The sequence below is a fragment of the Pristiophorus japonicus genome, chromosome 7, assembly GCF_044704955.1.
Source record: "Pristiophorus japonicus isolate sPriJap1 chromosome 7, sPriJap1.hap1, whole genome shotgun sequence".
Classification (NCBI taxonomy): Eukaryota; Metazoa; Chordata; class Chondrichthyes; family Pristiophoridae; genus Pristiophorus; species Pristiophorus japonicus.
This window is the reverse complement of record NC_091983.1, coordinates 158,718,436-158,736,235: the sequence shown is the minus strand read 5'-3', so window position 1 is coordinate 158,736,235 and position 17,800 is coordinate 158,718,436. Positions and strand designations below refer to the sequence as shown.

General features: G+C 45.6%; 1 protein-coding gene across 2 annotated transcripts in view; it reads left to right on the top strand.

Moving 5' to 3' along the window:
- Nucleotides 1–16,835, top strand: part of LOC139267319 (zinc finger protein 493-like) — a 37,140-nt gene extending 20,305 nt beyond the window's left edge. The window contains exons 1-2 of one of the 2 annotated variants that reach the window (XM_070885437.1): nt 3,542–3,819; nt 7,150–16,835. In XM_070885437.1, coding sequence (XP_070741538.1) covers nt 7,251–10,811 — 3,561 coding nt within the window. In that variant the 5' untranslated portion in view covers nt 3,542–3,819; nt 7,150–7,250 and the 3' untranslated portion in view covers nt 10,812–16,835. Of the gene's footprint in view, nt 1–3,541; nt 3,820–7,149 lie in introns of those variants that run through there. The other variant, XM_070885436.1, reaches the window with a different exon arrangement.
- Nucleotides 16,836–17,800: the final 965 nt, after the last annotated feature.

Below are 17,800 nucleotides of genomic sequence, written 5' to 3'. Positions count from 1 at the left end.
TAACCGATGGAATCGTCTGACGTGCCATCAGTCCGAGTCATGCCGAATGACCACTGACCCCGACCCACGTGTGACCCGACCCAACCTGACTCGCGTGCTCCCCTCGACCCGGCCCAACCTGACTTGCACGCTGTTTTGATGTCTGACCCGAAATCCAGAAAAATGCAAAAATTGGCACGGCCTCAGCCCTGAGGTCGGATTCGGGAACGTCGGATTTTCTTCTCTGAAATCTGGAAAAATACGAAAACCGGCTTTGGCCCCGAGTTTGCCGGATTCGGAACGTTGTACCTGTAGTATGATTTCAGTGTGATGCAGTTTATAATTATACTGGGCTACAAATTTGCTCAGGCTATAAAGAAGTTGCAATAACACAATCACAATATTCATGATTACTTGGACAGTCCAACTATAGAAGCAGCTTTGTTTTATCTATGTAATATTATGGAGAATTTGAGTGATTAGTTTTTGTTTGTTTTTACAATAGGGTGGTACAATTTATGGTGAACTTAATTTCTATGGACTGCTTATTTCATCTCGAAAAACAAAAAGAAAAAAACTGTAGATGCTGGAAATTTGAAACCAAACCAGTAAATGAACACCCAGCACCAGTCACCTTTCATTTGTTTGTTCACAGATGCTGAATGGTCTTGAGTGTTTCCAATATTTTCTGTTTCTCATTGAGATCTCTCCCCCTCTCTCTCTCCTTCTCCCCTCTCCCCTCTCTCCCCTCTCTCCCCTCTCTCCCCTCTCTCCCCCCTCTTCCCTCTCTTCCCTCTCTTCCCTCTCCCCTCTCTCTCTCCTCTCTCTCTTCTCTCTCTTCTCTCTCCTCTCTCTTCTCTCTTTCCCCCCCTCCTCTCTCTCTCTCTCTCTCTCTCTCTCTTTCCCCCCCTCCTCTCTCTCTCTCTTCCCCCCCCTCTTCCCCCTCCTCTCTCTCTCTCTCCCTCTCGCCCTCTCTTCCCCCCTCCCCCCCTCCCCCTCTCTTCCCCCCCTCCTCTCTCTCTCTCTCTCTCTCTCTCTCTCTCTCTCTCTTCTCTCTCTCTCCCCCTCTCTCTCTCTTCCCCCCTCCTCCCTTTCTCTCTCTCTTCCCCCCTCCTCCCTTTCTCTCTCTTCCTCCCTCCTCCCTTTCTCTCTCTTCCTCCCCTCCTCCCTTTCTCTCTCTCTTTCCTCTCTCTCTCTCTCTCTCTCTCTCTCTCTCTCTCTCTCTCTCTCTCTCTCTCTCTCTCTCTCTCTCTCTTCCCCCTTCCCCTCCCTCCTCCCTCTCTCTCTCTCCCCCCCTCCTCCCTCCTCCCTCTCTCTCTTCCCCCCTCCTCCCTCTCTCTCTCTCTTCCCCCCCTCCTCCTCTCTCTCTCTCTCTTCCCCCTCCTCTCTCTCTCTCTTCCCCCTCCCTCTCTCTCTCTCTCTCCCCCCTCCCCCCTCCTCCCTCTCTCTCTTCTCCTCCCCCTCTTCTCCTCCCCTCCTCCCCCTCTCTCTTCTCTTCTCCCTTCCCCCCTCCTCCCTCCCTTCCCCCCCTCCTCCCTCTCTCTCTTCTCCTCCCCCCCTCCTCCCTCTCTCTCTTCCCTCCCCCCCTCCTCCCTCTCTCTCTTCTCCTTCCCCCCCCTCCTCCCTCTCTCTCTTCTCCTCCCCCCTCTCCCTTCCCCCCCCTCTCCCTTCCACCCCCCCCTCTCCCTTCCACCCCCCCCTCTCCCTTCCACCCCCCCTCTCCCTTCCACCCCCCCCTCTCCCTTCCACCCCCCCTCTCCCTTCCACCCCCCCCTCTCCCTTCCACCCCCCCTCTCCCTTCCCACCCCCCCCCTCTCCCTTCCACCCCCCCCCTCTCCCTTCCACCCCCCCCTCTCCCTTCCACCCCCCCTCTCCCTTCCACCCCCCCTCTCCCTTCCACCCCCCCTCTCCCTTCCACCCCCCCTCTCCCTTCCACCCCCCCTCTCCCCACCCCCCCTCTCCCTTCCACCCCCCCTCTCCCTTCCACCCCCCCTCTCCCTTCCACCCCCCCTCTCCCTTCCACCCCCCCTCTCCCTTCCACCCCCCCTCTCCCTTCCACCCCCCCTCTCCCTTCCCCCCCCCCCCTCCCTCCCTCCCCCCCCCCCTCTCCCTTCCCCCCCCCCCTCTCCCTTCCCCCCCCCCTCTCCCTTCCCCCCCCCTCTCCCTTCCCCCCCCCCTCTCCCTTCCCCCCCCCCTCCCTTCCCCCCCCCCCTCTCCCTTCCCCCCCCCCCTCTCCCTTCCCCCCCCCCCTCTCCCTTCCCCCCTCTCCCTTCCCCCCCCTCCCTCCCCCCCCCTCCCTCCCCCCCCCTCCCTCCCCCCCCCTCCCTTCCCCCCCCTCTCCTCCCCCCCCTCTCCCTTCCCCCCCCCCTCTCCCTCCCCCCCCTCCCTTCCCCCCTCTCCCTCCCCCCCCTCCCTTCCCCCCCCTCCCTTCCCCCCCCCTCCCTTCCCCCCCCTCTCCCTTCCCCCCCCCTCTCCCTTCCCCCCCCCTCTCCCTTCCCCCCCCTCTCCCTTCCCCCCCCCCTCTCCCTTCCCCCCCCCCCCCTCTCCCTTCCCCCCCTCTCCCTTCCCCCCCCTCTCCCTTCCCCCCCCCTCTCCCTTCCCCCCCCCTCTCCCTTCCCCCCCCCTCTCCCTTCCCCCCCCCTCTCCCTTCCCCCCCCCTCTCCCTTCCCCCCCCCTCTCCCTTCCCCCCCCCTCTCCCTTCCCCCCCCTCTCCCTTCCCCCCCCTCTCCCCCCCCTCCCTTCCCCCCCCTCTCCCTTCCCCCCCCCTCTCCCTTCCCCCCCCCCTCTCCCTTCCCCCCCCCCTCTCCCTTCCCCCCCCTCTCCCTTCCCCCCCCCTCTCCCTTCCCCCCCCCTCTCCCTTCCCCCCCCCTCTCCCTTCCCCCCCCCTCTCCCTCCCCCCCCCTCTCCCTCCCCCCCCCCTCTCCCTCCCCCCCCCCTCTCCCTCCCCCCCCCCCTCTCCCTCCCCCCCCCCCTCTCCCTTCCCCCCCCCTCTCCCTTCCCCCCCCCCCTCTCCCTTCCCCCCCCCTCTCCCTTCCCCCCCCCCCTCTCCCTTCCCCCCCCCCTCTCCCTTTCCCCCCCCCTCTCCCTTCCCCCCCCCTCTCCCTTCCCCCCCCCTCTCCCTTCCCCCCCCCTCTCCCTTCCCCCCCCCTCTCCCTTCCCCCCCCCTTCTCCCTTCCCCCCCCCCTCTCCCTTCCCCCCCCCTCTCCCTTCCCCCCCCCCTCTCCCTTCCCCCCCCCATCTCCCTTCCCCCCCCCATCTCCCTTCCCCCCCCCCTCTCCCTTCCCCCCCCTCTCCCCCTTCCCCCCCCCTCCCTTTCTCCCCCCTCCTCGCTCGCTCCCTTTCTCCCCCCTCCTCGCTCGCTCCCTTTCCCCCCCCTCCTCGCTCGCTCCCTTCCCCCCCCCTCCTCGCTCTCTCTCTTTCCCCCCCCTCCTCGCTCTCTCTCGCCTCACCCTCTCCTCCTTCGCGTTTACTCCAACCCCCTCCCTCTCTCTTTCCTTCCCACCCCCCTCACGTTTTGGCGTATTCAGCCTCCATGCTAGCCCACATCACATGCTCAAAAGGCTCTACTTTGCTTCATCATAACTAAACAAATGTATTTGTGATATGTCTCAGGTCCCATGCATCCAACTAAAGGAAGCGGCTTGCATAGCCTCCATGTTAAAAAGAGGATTTTTTTTTTCTATATTTATAAGCAGACTATTGCAGCTGTTCTATAACCATAGAACAGCTTTTTCAAAACTACAAATCCGGTTGCGCAAGGAAAACGAACCATTTATCCACTTGGTTTTTGCTCTTCGGCGACCCTGGATCAATACTTGGGGCTTAAACCAATCTTCCATGGTAAGTGGCGCTACTGCACTGAAATTGAAATTTTCTTTGCATTTACAAATTAATGAATGCACTCTTTGTTTAAAAAAAATAACTTTTTTAAAAAAAGTAAATTTCAGCAGAGTAGCGTTACTTTTGGTCAGTGATGGGCAACATGACTTTTTAAAATTATGACATGGCATTTTATTACGGTATCACAAAACCTTTCTAGAAGTAATTTATTTGTGCGCGAAGTTTGCGTAATTTACTAGTTGGTAGCCTGAAGTGGTGCCTTTTTAAAAACTGCGTGTAGGTTTCGGCTATGATCTCAACATGTAAATTAGTTTTCATATCTGATTTGTAACTGAGCACTCGGCTGCTATTTTTTTTGCTATGAAGTATAACTTGTTACCTTTTTATGTTGTTTTTGCTTCTAGTCATGCAGTTCTATCACCACAAGAAATTTAACATCGTAACACTAGAACCTTTAGGAACAGGAAAAGGAAACTAGGTCCAACAAGCTGGTCCTTATTTTATAGATCAACTCCTCATAACCACCTCCTTGCTACTTCCCTTAATCCCATCTCCCTCCAGAAGCTCATTTAATTATCTTCAGCACATTAATACTGTGCACTTCAAAGATCTTTTTTGTAACTTCGCACAGCACGATCAGCTTTGGGTGAAAAAGACCTTTGAAGTCGTCCAGCTTCCTTCCTTACTCCTGATTCTTCCAATTTGTAGGTTGTGAACCCTTCACCATTGTGAGCAATTAGCTCTCTTTTTTTTCCAGTTATGTCCACAATCTTGAATAGTTCAACTACTTCTCACAGTATCCTCTCTTCTAAAATGGAAAAGCCACACTTTTAAACCTTTTCTCATAACTTAAATTCCTGCTGTACAGAATCGCCATTGTTACTCATTTCAAGGGCAAACATAACCTTACAGATTGGGTCTGATCAGTGCCTTAGACAACCAAATACCTCTTCATTTGCATCCTACTAATGCAAGCCTGTACCTTTTATTTGCTTTTACTGTATCGAAGTACACTGCTAAAGATTTCATCAATTTATTCTCTAATAGTCATCCTTCTGTGAAAATTGTGACGTCTCAATTAGATTTTCTCTGGTACCATGGCAATGGATAATTATTTCTGGGTAGGCTATTGCCCAATGGATGCAATACTTCCGGTTATAATTACTTCTAAAGCCATTGTAGATATTCTCCTTTTTTTTTAAATTTCATTCCCCTTTCCTGCTCAGTTCACCCTAGGATCCTGGGAATGACCGAATGTTTGCTTATGGACATTGATAATGTTGCTTTAACTATTTGCCAGATGACTCATTAAAGGCAACAAGAAACTGCCATCTGAAGTAACAATCTGGCAAAATGATCTTCCCATTAGATGTTGAAGTTCACATGTTTGTGAAGAATTACTTTGAATTTTAGTTTTTTTTCGTCTGAAGTCCAGCATCACTCCTGCTGGCCTAATAATTTATACCTTTACAAAATATTTGGCTCCCTCAATGGTTCACTGTGTAACTGCACCACTTTCATTGTTACTGAGCCATACAGACCAGCAAAGTCCATGCTTCACACTCTGTGCTGAGCTAGCTGATCTCCGTCGGGCCAGGGATAGAGGCATTACTGCAGCTTCAGTGTCCGAGGGCCAGGGAGAAAACATGAACAAAGATCCTCACTCCTGATCATTATCCAGCAACTCCTGGCAGCACGTTTGTGTGTGATCAGGTGAGGATTGGATTGGACTCTGCTCCAATGTCCTGCCTTGCCTCTCCACCCAGGCAAACAGCCTTTTGACATTCACTAGCTAAACATAAGCACAAAGAGCAAACACTGAGGTGAGTTACCAGAGTGCTGCTTGTGCCCATGGCACCTCAGCAAGGCATACCACCTTTCAGTGGGAAGGAGAGGAAACTGGGAAGAGTAAAATCCCTTATTTCTACATTTGTATATAATCCAGATGTAATGTACCTAATAGGAAAATCATCCAGGCAAAACACAGTGGAACATTTTCCCTAGAATGAGGCCAAAAGAAGTCACCTGGTCCCCACTGAAAATATGGACATTCCTGGAATAGTCAGTCAGTGAGTTAAGACCCACCTGTTTTCCCTTTTTAGTTCTCACCATTGTTTACCACATTCTGCCCAAAACTGTCAGGTGAACCAACCATCCTTTGTGCCGTCAGTTAAACTTTAACCTCAGCAAAGCATTCTGTGATTGAAGTACAAATATCAAACAGATGTGGTAGAAGAGATTTCACTTCATATGAAAAGCAAATCTGAATCCAAACACTGAAGACTGAAATAAGGTGGAAACTAAATTCATTATTATGTATGTATAACATTAAAAAGACCTCTACCATTGACTTAAATGCAGTCTATGATACATATATATCTAAAATATATACATATTTTAGATTTTGTTTGGGGTTTGTTATTTCATTCCCCTCTCAAAAAAAACCTTTATGAATGGTATAACATGTAGACGGTGAGCAACTTTCACTTTCTGCCCCCAGTGTCTAATAATATTGGGTCAGCTATCCTATGGGTCAGAAGCAGATTAAAACTCCTTTAACTCCACCCCAAAAGTATGCTTTACCCTGGCCCCTGCTCTCAACCATTACAGCAGCAGTATTATTTTCCCCGCACACTTTTTTGATCTACTTGAGTGAGTCTCTGGGTGCTGTTTTATGGTGTAGACTTGCATTCATTCGAAGACGACTACAGATTATCTAAGCTCATTTTATTGCAGGACTCTTAAAGTCAGCAAAGAAGAAAAACTTGTATTATGCCTTATGATCTTTAGGGTATCTTAAAACACTTCACAACCAATGGATCAATTTTGAAGTGTGGTCACTGCTATGATATCCACTGCTATTCCATCGCATCCGTTTGGGCTGAATTCAAACCTGGATGAGAAAGGAAAGTCTCTTAACTCCAACTCTGTGTCACCCAGGTCCTTAAATCCAATGCAAATTAGTGCATAATAAAATCCAACATTCATTGTATAGAAAATAGGTTTTCAGTTTCTGTGGCTATGGTTTGATTTTTTTTTTCTACATAGCAGCTCACATTCTAAACATCACTCAGCCTAATTATTACCTATGTTTTTTTTTTGATAAACCCCATATTTTCTTTTTTTAAAAAAATGCACTGGAAATGAAAATGCAGAAAAATCACTACCAGACTGGTATGATATTACATTCATGTACACCGCATAGTGATTGTTGCCCATCACAACTTCTGGTACTGTAGCTCTGTTGATAATGGGATTTTACTTCTTGGTTTTATTTGCCAGTTGGCAGTGCCCAATAAACTGATTGCTTGTGTTGATGTTTATTCGCAGGTTCTGATAGCTCGGCGTTTATTCCTGCAGATGACCATGGGGAATTTTCTCCAAGGTGCAAACGACTCAAGACTGGAAAGGAACAGCAAAAGGATGTTGAGATGGTGGGTGCCCAAGAGGAATCTACTGCAAGGCCTCTGAACATGTTCACAGACTGCGATAGTTACGCTCAGCAGACAAATGGCTTTGTCAGTCAGAACCATATGGAAGCCAGTGTGGAAGTTATATTGGAAGAAGACCGTGGTTTCGAGGAAACTTCCATGTATTGTGAAAATCTCAACAAAAGCGAAATGCTGGATGATCAGAAGTGGTATAAATGCTCTTACTGCAATTATACAACTAACCAGTTGGGCAAGTTTAAGTGTCATTTCCTGATTCATGAAGGCCAGAAACCTTTAAGATATGACAATACATCTGGCCAGTTAGGAGCACTTGCGCAAACCCACACTCAGAAAAAGCGCTTCAAATGCAACTACTGTTATTTTGCCTGTGATCATATGATAACTCTATCACGACACAAGAGGAAGCACACTAAGAGTAAGTCTCCATTGCAATTAAAGGAGAGCACTGTTTCAAGGAAACTCTTGGCAGATTGTGATAAATCTACCATGGGAACTGAAGAGAAGAAGCTTTTCAACTGCTCCTATTGCAGCTATACATCGTCATTGATGGGGAATCTACAGCGCCACATCCGTATCCACCTTGGAGAAAAACCCTTTAAGTGTGACCAATGCTACTATGCCACTGGCCAGTCAGGGAACTTGAAGCGCCATAAGCTAACTCATACCCAGAAAAAGTCTTTCACATGCAACCAATGTGATTATGCATCTGGTCAGATGGGGAATCTCAAACGTCATATGCTGATACACACAAGGAAAAAATGCTTCAAATGCAGCCAGTGTGACTATACAGGGGACAGTATGGCAGATTTAATGCAACACAAACAAAACCACAAAGACGACAAAGGTTTACTGCAAAATAATGAACCAGATACAATCGCAATGAAAGCAAATGGCGAGGAGAAGCCTTATAAATGTTTGTATTGTAGCTATGCGTCACCACTGTTTGGAAATCTCCAACGACACACCCGCATTCATCTGGGAGAAAAACCATTTAAGTGCGACAAATGTGATTATTCGTCCTGTCAAATGGGAAACCTTAAGCGTCACGCACTCACACATACACGTGAAAAAATGTTCAAATGCCGTCACTGTGGCTATGTCTGTAGTAACTTATTAGACTTAAAACAGCACAAAGAGTCTCATGTGAAGGGAAAGCTTCTACAAGATAAGAGAAAGCTTCTACAGGATAAGCAAAGTGTCACCAATGAAGCCTCAACCCATACTCCTGAGCAAGTTGCAACAGGCATTGGGGAGGAAAAGCCTTACAAATGTTTATATTGTGATTATACGTCATTATTGTTGGGGAACCTCCAAAGGCACACTCGAATTCATCTTGGAGAGAAACCCTTCAAATGTGACCAATGTGGCTATGCAACTTATCAGTCAGGGCACCTTAAGAGGCACAGACAGACTCACACACACAAAAAATCACTCAAGTGTCGCTTGTGTGACTATGTCTGTGATAACATGCCAGACCTAAAGCAGCACCAGCAAGAGCACACTGAGCAAACTGGAAGTGGAGAAAAGAAGCCTTACAAATGTGCGTACTGTAATTATGTATCTTCCTTATCAGGGAACCTACAACGGCACATCCGGATCCATCTGGGAGAAAAGCCCTTCAAATGTGACCAGTGCGAATATGCATCTCACCAGTCAGGAAATCTCAAGCGTCACATACTAACCCATACTCGGCCCAAGTCATTCAAATGTGGTATCTGCTACTATACCTGCAGCAGTGCAGTGGAATTAAAAGAACACAAGGAAAGTCATGTCAAGAAAGAATTGCTTTTGCAAGACGATCAGAATGGCAATGAAAAAGCCCAAGAACTTTATTCCTGCAAGCTGTGTAGCTTTGTCTCGGAGTATCCAGGCCACCTCATGCGGCACATGAAAACGCACAATGCAGAGAAGCCCTATAAGTGCCACTACTGTGAATATGCAACTGTTCAACAGGGTAACCTTAAACGGCATATATTGATCCACACTGGGGAAAAACCCTTCAGATGTGATGAGTGTAATTACACCTGTAGCCGCATGGAGAACTTGAAGCGACACACGCAAATTCACGCAGAAAAGACATTCTTGGAGGAAGGGGAAGGCAGCAGTTCAGTGAAATCTGAAAAACCCCTTTGTTGTGTATTGTGTAATTTTAAAGCCCAGTACCCAAGTATTCTTGCAAGGCACATGAAAACGCATGTGGATGTGACTAAGAAACTCCAGGGAGCCCAAAGGGTGCGCCCAAGTAAAAGATCTTTCCGATGTAGCCACTGCACCTACTCTAGTTGCAATATGACCAGCTGGAAGACACACATGCAGAGTCACGTGGACAATGAAGTGGTGCCACAGTGTAAGGAAGAAAGTGAGTGTGAAAATGTCCAGCAACATTTTTCTTGCAATCTATGTGACTTCATCACACAACACCCGAACGATTTAATGAGGCACATGAAAACACACAGCACAGGCTCAGTGTCCAGTGATTCCCAGTCCCCTTCCACAGAGACAACTGTGCATCAAAGTAGTGAAAACATCTTCTCTTGTAAATTGTGCAGTTTTGTCACCCAGTACCCCAACCACTTCATAATGCACATGAAAACACACATGAAAACACACAGCAACAGCAGAAGTGAATACCAGTGTTCCCACTGCAGTTATACCACCAAACAATCTGGGAACTTCAAACGCCATATCCAGGTTCACTTGGGTGTAAGGCCGTTTAAATGCAACAAGTGCAATTATGCATCCATTAATTTTGCCAACTTGAAGAGGCACTTGCAGACGCACATGAAACCAACGTCTAGCCAGTTGGATTCTTCCTCTTCTGACATTGCTGACCTGGTACAACATGACAGTATTAGCATAAAACAAGAGGTAGAAGATGGTCCATGTTCACAGGAAGATAGCCTTGGAAATGATGACAAACCTCCCTCCTGTGAGTCGAGTGGTCCCAGCTGTGTTTCAAGGAATTTGAAACGGAAGAGACAGTATAAATGTTCACATTGCTATTATGAAACTATAGAGTTGGGGAACCTCAACCGTCACATCAGGAGTCACAAAGGAGAAAAACCCTTCAAATGTAGCCAGTGCAATTATGCTTCCACCCAATTAGTCAATGTCAAACGACACCTTCGAACGCATGCAGGAAAGAAATCCTACCAGTGCATCCAGTGCGAGTTTGTGTGTGACACCAAGGGGGCCTTTAAACTCCACAAACAGAGTCACGTGGCAAGTCTGGAGGTAAAGCAAGAAGGGGATAGCCTTAGTAAAGAACAGAGAGTCTTCTCTTGCAAGTTGTGCAATTTTGTGTCTCAGTACCAGAGCAACCTCATAAGACACATGAACATACACAACTACAGAAGGCCATATAAATGTTCACAGTGTAATTATGTCTCTGCCCAACTGGGCAACCTCAAACGACATATGAGGAACCATATAAAGAGAGAAACCTTCCAGTGTGACCAGTGCAACTACTCGTGCGCTTCTATGACCAACCTCAAGCGACATGCCAGGATTCACACGAGTCAAAGTCCAATTGTGCAATAAAGGGAAAGCCTTCATTGGAAAGGACAACGTGCCCTGTTCAACAAATTGAGTCACTGTGATGGGCAGCACTCAAAACCTTGGCAGACACAGACATGAGCAGCGGGTGCAGATGTTTCTGCTGCACGTCCTAGTGAAGTAACGTAAAAAGGTGTAGTGGTGGACTTGTGTGGGCGAGGGAGACCTCCAGTGCAAGCAGCGTCGTAAGACTGAAGGGACTCGGCAGGGCTGCAATAGTCTAAGCTCGTTTCTGGAGAACAAGAGGCTGTGTGCCACTTTTACAGCTATACTTGAAATCATTGTAAATCTTAAAAATACATTAGTGTGCACATCAGTAAGTTTTATTTGTTTGAAGCCTGCCATTCTGGCCACTTTGGTGGAATGTCCACCTGTCTTAAGCAGTTCATTTTTGTTGCAACCAGTAAGTTTGTCCCGAAAGTAAAACCGGAGGTCATAAATTTCAGTCAATGAAAAGTCAATTTAAAATAGATATATTAGGAAGAGCTTCACTCAAAGAATGATAAATGTTTGATATCGTAGAGAACAAACATATGGGGCATTCATGATATAGTTATAATGGGACAGTTAGGGTACTGGAGAGATGGGCTGAATGTTTGTTTTTTTTTCCCTCATCCTTGACTTTTCTTATGTTATATTTTATGTTTAAAATTATGTAAATAGGCATTGAGGTAAATAACCTAATGAATGTACGTTAGCAGATGGAAGATACTGCAGTTCCATTATAGTCTTGCAGTGATCAGCGACTGGCTGAATATACAAAGCTGTACATGTACTTTTCTTCTTGGGAGACTGAACCACTTCAGTTTTCCCAGGAATACTACAGTAGATTTACACTGGGGTTGTTGATTTAGATTAAATCTGAATAGAGTGCTTAATCACATTTAAAAAAAAAAATAAAGCATGGTTGTGATTTTTTAAAATAATTTATATATTTAGTTTTGATTGGAGAACTTCATTTAATATTATGTGCTTCTAAAATGCATCTTCCAAAACTGGCTGTTATCTTGACAAATGCAAAACTGTACCATTTTCAGTAGTAATTGCGGTTAGTTTTTGGCTTGTCCATGAAATACTGCTTTATCTACAGCCATGTCATTGGGATATCCTGTGAATTGTAAATTTAGCAATTTCTGTCAATTTGCAATGAATCCTCAAACAGTAGATCCAAACCTGGTTTTATTAGAATTTGAACAGTTCTGGATGCACCAGAAGTGGAATGTCGACTTCAGGCCAGTTAGACAAAAAAAAAACTTATTAATCTCGGTTGTCGTGTACAGATTCTCTCTCGTGCAATAACACTATGACATCCTATGCGTCATTGCATAATGCACTCTGGGATCCAGAATCGAAAACCCAAACCCAATTCCAGTTTTGCTGCAGCAAGCCAACTGGAAGCAAATCAAACGTGTTGTTTCGATTTCAATTTTGAATAATTCAGGAATGAACCTGAATAATTTCGAACACAGCAAGCACTGATACTTGATCTGAGTTTCAGGTCGAGGTGGTGCCCTTTTAATGTGTTGCATACGTCCAAGGGACCACAATGAAACTTGATGTGAGCAAACCGCTCGGGAATGGTATACCTCATTTACGCTTTGACTCTGGGACTGTAATGTAGACTCAGCAATCAAATCTGTGGAGTTCCCCTGTTTTACACTGATGGGCAGCTCTGCTGAGAAGCAGAGCCAACCGTCATCTGTTTTGATTTAAATTTTGATAGTGCATATTAAGCGTAAATTTAATTTGCATCCATGTGGAATTGGCAGCCAATGCAGGAGAGGAAAAAGTGGCGGGGACGATTAAATGGGAGGAAATCTGCTGGATTTGTATCGCCAGACCACTTGTCAAGCCTGCACACGAGATCTGGTTCATATTTGTGTGGCTTTTATTGGTGGTTCTCTCCACAGCTGCCCGACCTGCAGTGTTTCCAGCATTTTCTGTTTTTGTATTGGCAAATCAAGGTTGGTTCTGAAATCAGTTTGTTCTCCATTTGCCATGAGGCAGTGGAGAGCCTGGTTCAAATTCGGCAAGTCAAACGATTTCCCTCACACACATAACAAGTTTTTCGCTTCTGAATTCATCCGCCGGGAGCGCACTTGCTCAAACTATTCTTGTGACTTCCGTGAAAGGGAACATGATATTTTCTAGATGATTAATTTTTACTGGTACAAATAAGTGTTTAAGCCACAAGCTGCTGTGCTGTGTGATCAAACTATGTTCTGAACATATAGTTTCGACAATATAAATACCACAGACCTTTCATTAGTAATAAATCTATATTTAAATAAAGCAAGGTGTTGAAATAACTAATGGCAATTTTATTCAGAATTGCAAGTGCAGCTTGAAATTGTCGATAGCGAGCTAACAAAATATTGCAATAGTAAATTTCAGTTTATTGTTTTGGTGGCTACTGGACATACTGTAACATTGGGCCAGCTTTTACTGTAAAAGTAACAGGCTAACGGCGCTCACCGATATTTATGCGCAAATCGCACAGCAACTTCAGGCGAGGGCAGATATGGAGTTAAACACGAAAATCCGGAAGTTTCTGTCCAAGATGTGCCGCTCCTCTGTAAACTGCAAAAAACAGCTTCACCTGTACTTATCTGGTAGATACGAACTAAACTTGCCACAGAAAGTTGGGGCTTGTACATTGCAATCTAAGTACCCTTTTTAGTGGCATGTTAAGTCTTAATTACTACCAAATAACCTCTCTGGCACTGAAAATTAAGAGTGGAATCCTCATTTCTTCAGCTTTTAATTGTTGGAGATTTAAAAGGAATACTTTTTCTTTGTCTTTTTTTCCCCTCCCTCTCTCAATCCAATCTTTATTTCTTATTTATTTCTGAGTTAGTGTCCCATCAAATGTTCTAGATGTGTCACATTAAGAGCATTGCAATTTACTTACTCTGAAGCCAAACAGACAACCAGACATCTATCTGTTTGTTTTTATTTCTCATTGAAATGTTGTAAAAACCTTTCACTGATCATGATTTCCATCAGTTTTCAAAATGGTTCAGAACAGTGGTAAATTCTGAGGTGCCCAGGAAAGAGAAATCAAGCAAAAAAAATCTTTGACATTCGTGTGTATTTGTAATTTTAATAAGCTTTTTAAATAGTTACATTCTCTCTGATCTCATATTCCCCATGGGATAGTTTAGTCAATACCAAAACTACAGACAATAATACTGTCAATCCACAGTGAATTCCTTGAGCTCAGGGGAGGGAATAGATAATCCAGGTACAGTGTTGAAAACTAGACTTCTCCACAAGACATCAGTACTTGATACATAATTTTTGTTTGCGAGCTTAAAGTGCTATAATTTATTTTTGCCTTTTAATAATTAACCATATGCTTTGCAAGTCTGTAAACCTAGATGGAACAATTGGTCCGCCGGTGTCATAGTTGCAAAAACATGTTTCCTGTAGTCAGTTATATTTTAATGTAAAATAAAGGCCAAGGAATGTCAGCCAGAAAAATGTAACTGTAATCTAGACTATGTGCTTTATGTACTGTTACTGGAATGCTGACTGACCAACCCTCCCCCCATGCCCCCCCCCCAAAAAAAAAGACAATGCAAGATCATGGAATTTAACCAAAAGTATATCTTTGAAGCAAAAGGAAAAAAAACTTGATTTTTGGTTTGAACTGATTAATGATAATCTGCCATTGTGTATATAGTAGTGTATATCTCTCTTTTTCTTAAAAAAAAACTAAGAACAATTGCTATATACATCTAACAAAAGTAGGTGCAGATTACTAATAGTGTTGCCCCGAAAGAGAAACAGGACCATTGGAAATTCCAGTATATATTGCTGGGCTAAGATTTGTACTACGATTGTAAAAGTAAGCATTTAAACCGTTCAAACACCACCATTTATCTAATACCTGTATTTGCATTTCCAAATTCTAAGTACAGGTAGTGCAATTACTGTTATGCAAATTATAAGCAGCTGGGTCTGCAAGAGGTAGCACAAGGTCCTAAAACTACCACACAAAAACGTCAAGAAAAAGACGCCGATTTATATCATCTATTTACACAAACTGATCTTCAATACTAAATCTTGAGCAGTCACCACATTTTTTCCAGTTAAGGTTTCAAGAAAATAGGGATCTTGGTATGTGATTTTCAACTAAAATGTTTTTTTTGTAACCAAAAAAAGTACATAAGTTATAAAAGTTGAATCAAGCTCAACTTTAAAAAGGATTATTTAATCTGAATAATTCAAAAGCTATTTGCTATCATAAATATGACAAACATAATACAGTATCTCATTGTAAACATTAAGGATAGCATTCATCAGACTTGCAGTTTTTTAATGACCGCTGGACAGCTCAAACAAGGCTCCAAGTTTATATACAAGTTATATTGGTCGGAATGTAACATTTATGATCTAGAAGTGTTTGCTTTATAGTTTTATCCCTGATTCTTGCATCTGAGAACCAAGAACCACCAGCGAGCTGCAGTAATTGCAGACACTGGCCGGCCCCGCCCTCCCAGAAAACAAATTGGTTTGGAGCATGGAGGCAGTTAAATTGTTAAAAATGGAACTCCCACCTGATCCCACTTCCAACCTGCCCACTTCTGGTTTTGAAGGCAGCAGGATTTGCGACCAACCAGTTCTCATGGGGCAGTATGTCAATTTGAATATTGTAATGAGGCTGGAAACCTTTTTTTTCACCTCCATTTTGTTTTTAACTGCATGTGGACGGATTTCACGGAATTCGTGAACCCCAGCAATTAAAGCGAGGCGGGGACTACTGCATCCAGGAGGTAAGTGGCTTTATACCTACCTCCTGGATCCAGGGTCCCTACCTAACCTGCCCACCACGATCACCTCTCCAGACCGCCAATCCTAATCTTGAGGCTCACCCCGACCTCACAGATGATGCTGAGACTGGTCACAATCCTCTGGTGGCTGGCCCCAATCTCTCTCTTGCTTCCCACCACCACCCCACCCCCTCCGGCCTATCCCTTGCTGACCCTGCCCCCGATTCCTATTATTGCCATGCCGGCCCTGCGATTCTGCTGGCAGTGGGTGGAAATCTGAGGCTACACATTCAAATCAGGCCCTGCCATTAAAGTCAGCAGGGCCTGTAGAAAACCCGGCCTCCTGGCTTTCCCGCTCACCTCAGAGGCCCCCCACCCCTAACCTGCCTCCCTTGAGAAAATTCCGGCCTCAGTAGCTGTTTCAAGTACATTAATTTGCAGATCGGAAAAGTCAAAACCCAATCTGTTGGTTACACTGGAAAACCCTTACATAATAGATGTTGGGTTGTTGCTTTGCAGCTCTTCTGGTCGTCTGTATTGCAATGGTTGTATGACGCATTTGTGTGTTTTGGGACATGGGATCATTGCATTTCCTCACTTGCTATTTTCATAGGTTGTGTGCATCTTAATTCTATCTGCAGTTTTGTACAAACTGATTGTAATTCTTCAGTAAAAATACTTGGTTACATCCACATGAAAAATTCACATCCTGCTGATTCTTCATCTCAAAGCCTATAATATTGCAATGTTCCAGTTAATAGACCTGTACAGTGACTAATAGGACATTTTAATGGCTTTCCCATCCAATTTTACCAAGTTTCTTCATTGTTCTTTCTGCAACAGTGTATAGGAATCCCTGCGACCAGGAAAATGTCAAAAATAAGCCAAATGGTATTAAAATACCAGACAAATGGTCATGCCCCTGTGCTTACTAGTCTCGCAAATGCAAAGGATCCAAGCCTGCTGCATGCAAGTTGAGGAACACAGGTGAAAAAAGGCGCATATTTCACTAGTGAGAGACCTGAATAATTCTTCTCGCATCCATTTTTTTTTAAGCAGCAATTTTGATTTCTTTCTGAAATATCCATCATTTTAAGTCAAGTAACAAGCTGTCTACTGATGCTTGGCAGTGTATCCCAATGACAAGTATGTGTCTTTCATGAACTATTCTACATTAGAATTTCTTTATATTGGGGTGTGTAAACATAGAGTACTTCATCTTTAATGTTATATATTTGCCTGTTTTCTATATTAAATTACATACTTTTGCAGCTAATGTGTTTTTTTCCATTAATTTCCTTGTCTCCTTTTACTATTTTTTTTTAATCGGTCCAATTCCGCAAACATACATATCTGAAAATCATGGAAGTGAGCAAGAAAGACAGGTTATGTTTTGGGCCCTTCATCAGAAAGGCCATGCCTCAATTGCTTACCTTTCCTGGAAGCTGATCTCTGCACATTTTCAGCATTTTAAGCATGTGACTTGTAGCTCCAAAGCTGTTTAGCTGAAGAGCAAATGAACAGCTGTCAAACAGTTTTAGGCCCTGGTTTTAATACATGGTGGAAACCGGGCTGAGGAGGGGCGGGCGGTCATTTAAATTAATGGGAGTCAGTCACCCGCCCCCAACCAATCCCACTTCCTTCCCGCCGTGTCGCCAGGCGAGCAGGACACCGGCAGGAAGGAAGCAGGTCCTGTTGTAAATATGCAGAGCGGGTCTGATGTCACCCAGACTCAGTCTGCAATAGCTACCTGAGCTCCCCAGTCAGCTAGACCTGTCGAGAGCCAGAAACAGAAAATCCTAGACATCTCAGCGGGTCAGGTAGCATCTGTGAAGAGAAACCAAGTTCATGTTTCGGGTCGATTGGGTTGGAAGAGGCCCAGAAGATTAAATTTTTCAGGTTTCCTTGTGGGCCAGGAGCTCCTCTGGGCCTCAAGGATGCCTTGAGCCTCCTCTCTTCCACTGGGCTACCCCACCACTGATCGTGGCAAGGCAACCCCCAGCCTCCCGAGCTCGCCGCTTCCCCTTGGATGTGGCCTCCTGCAGCTTATTTGCGCTCCCGCCCACCGGCCAGGCTGTCAATTTGGCCGGCTGCGGGCAGGGCACTGCAATGGGTTATTTAAACGAGGCCATGCCATTGAGCTCAGCAGGTCCTTCATGCCCCCCACCCCCCGGCAGGCCTTACTGGTTTTTCCCCACA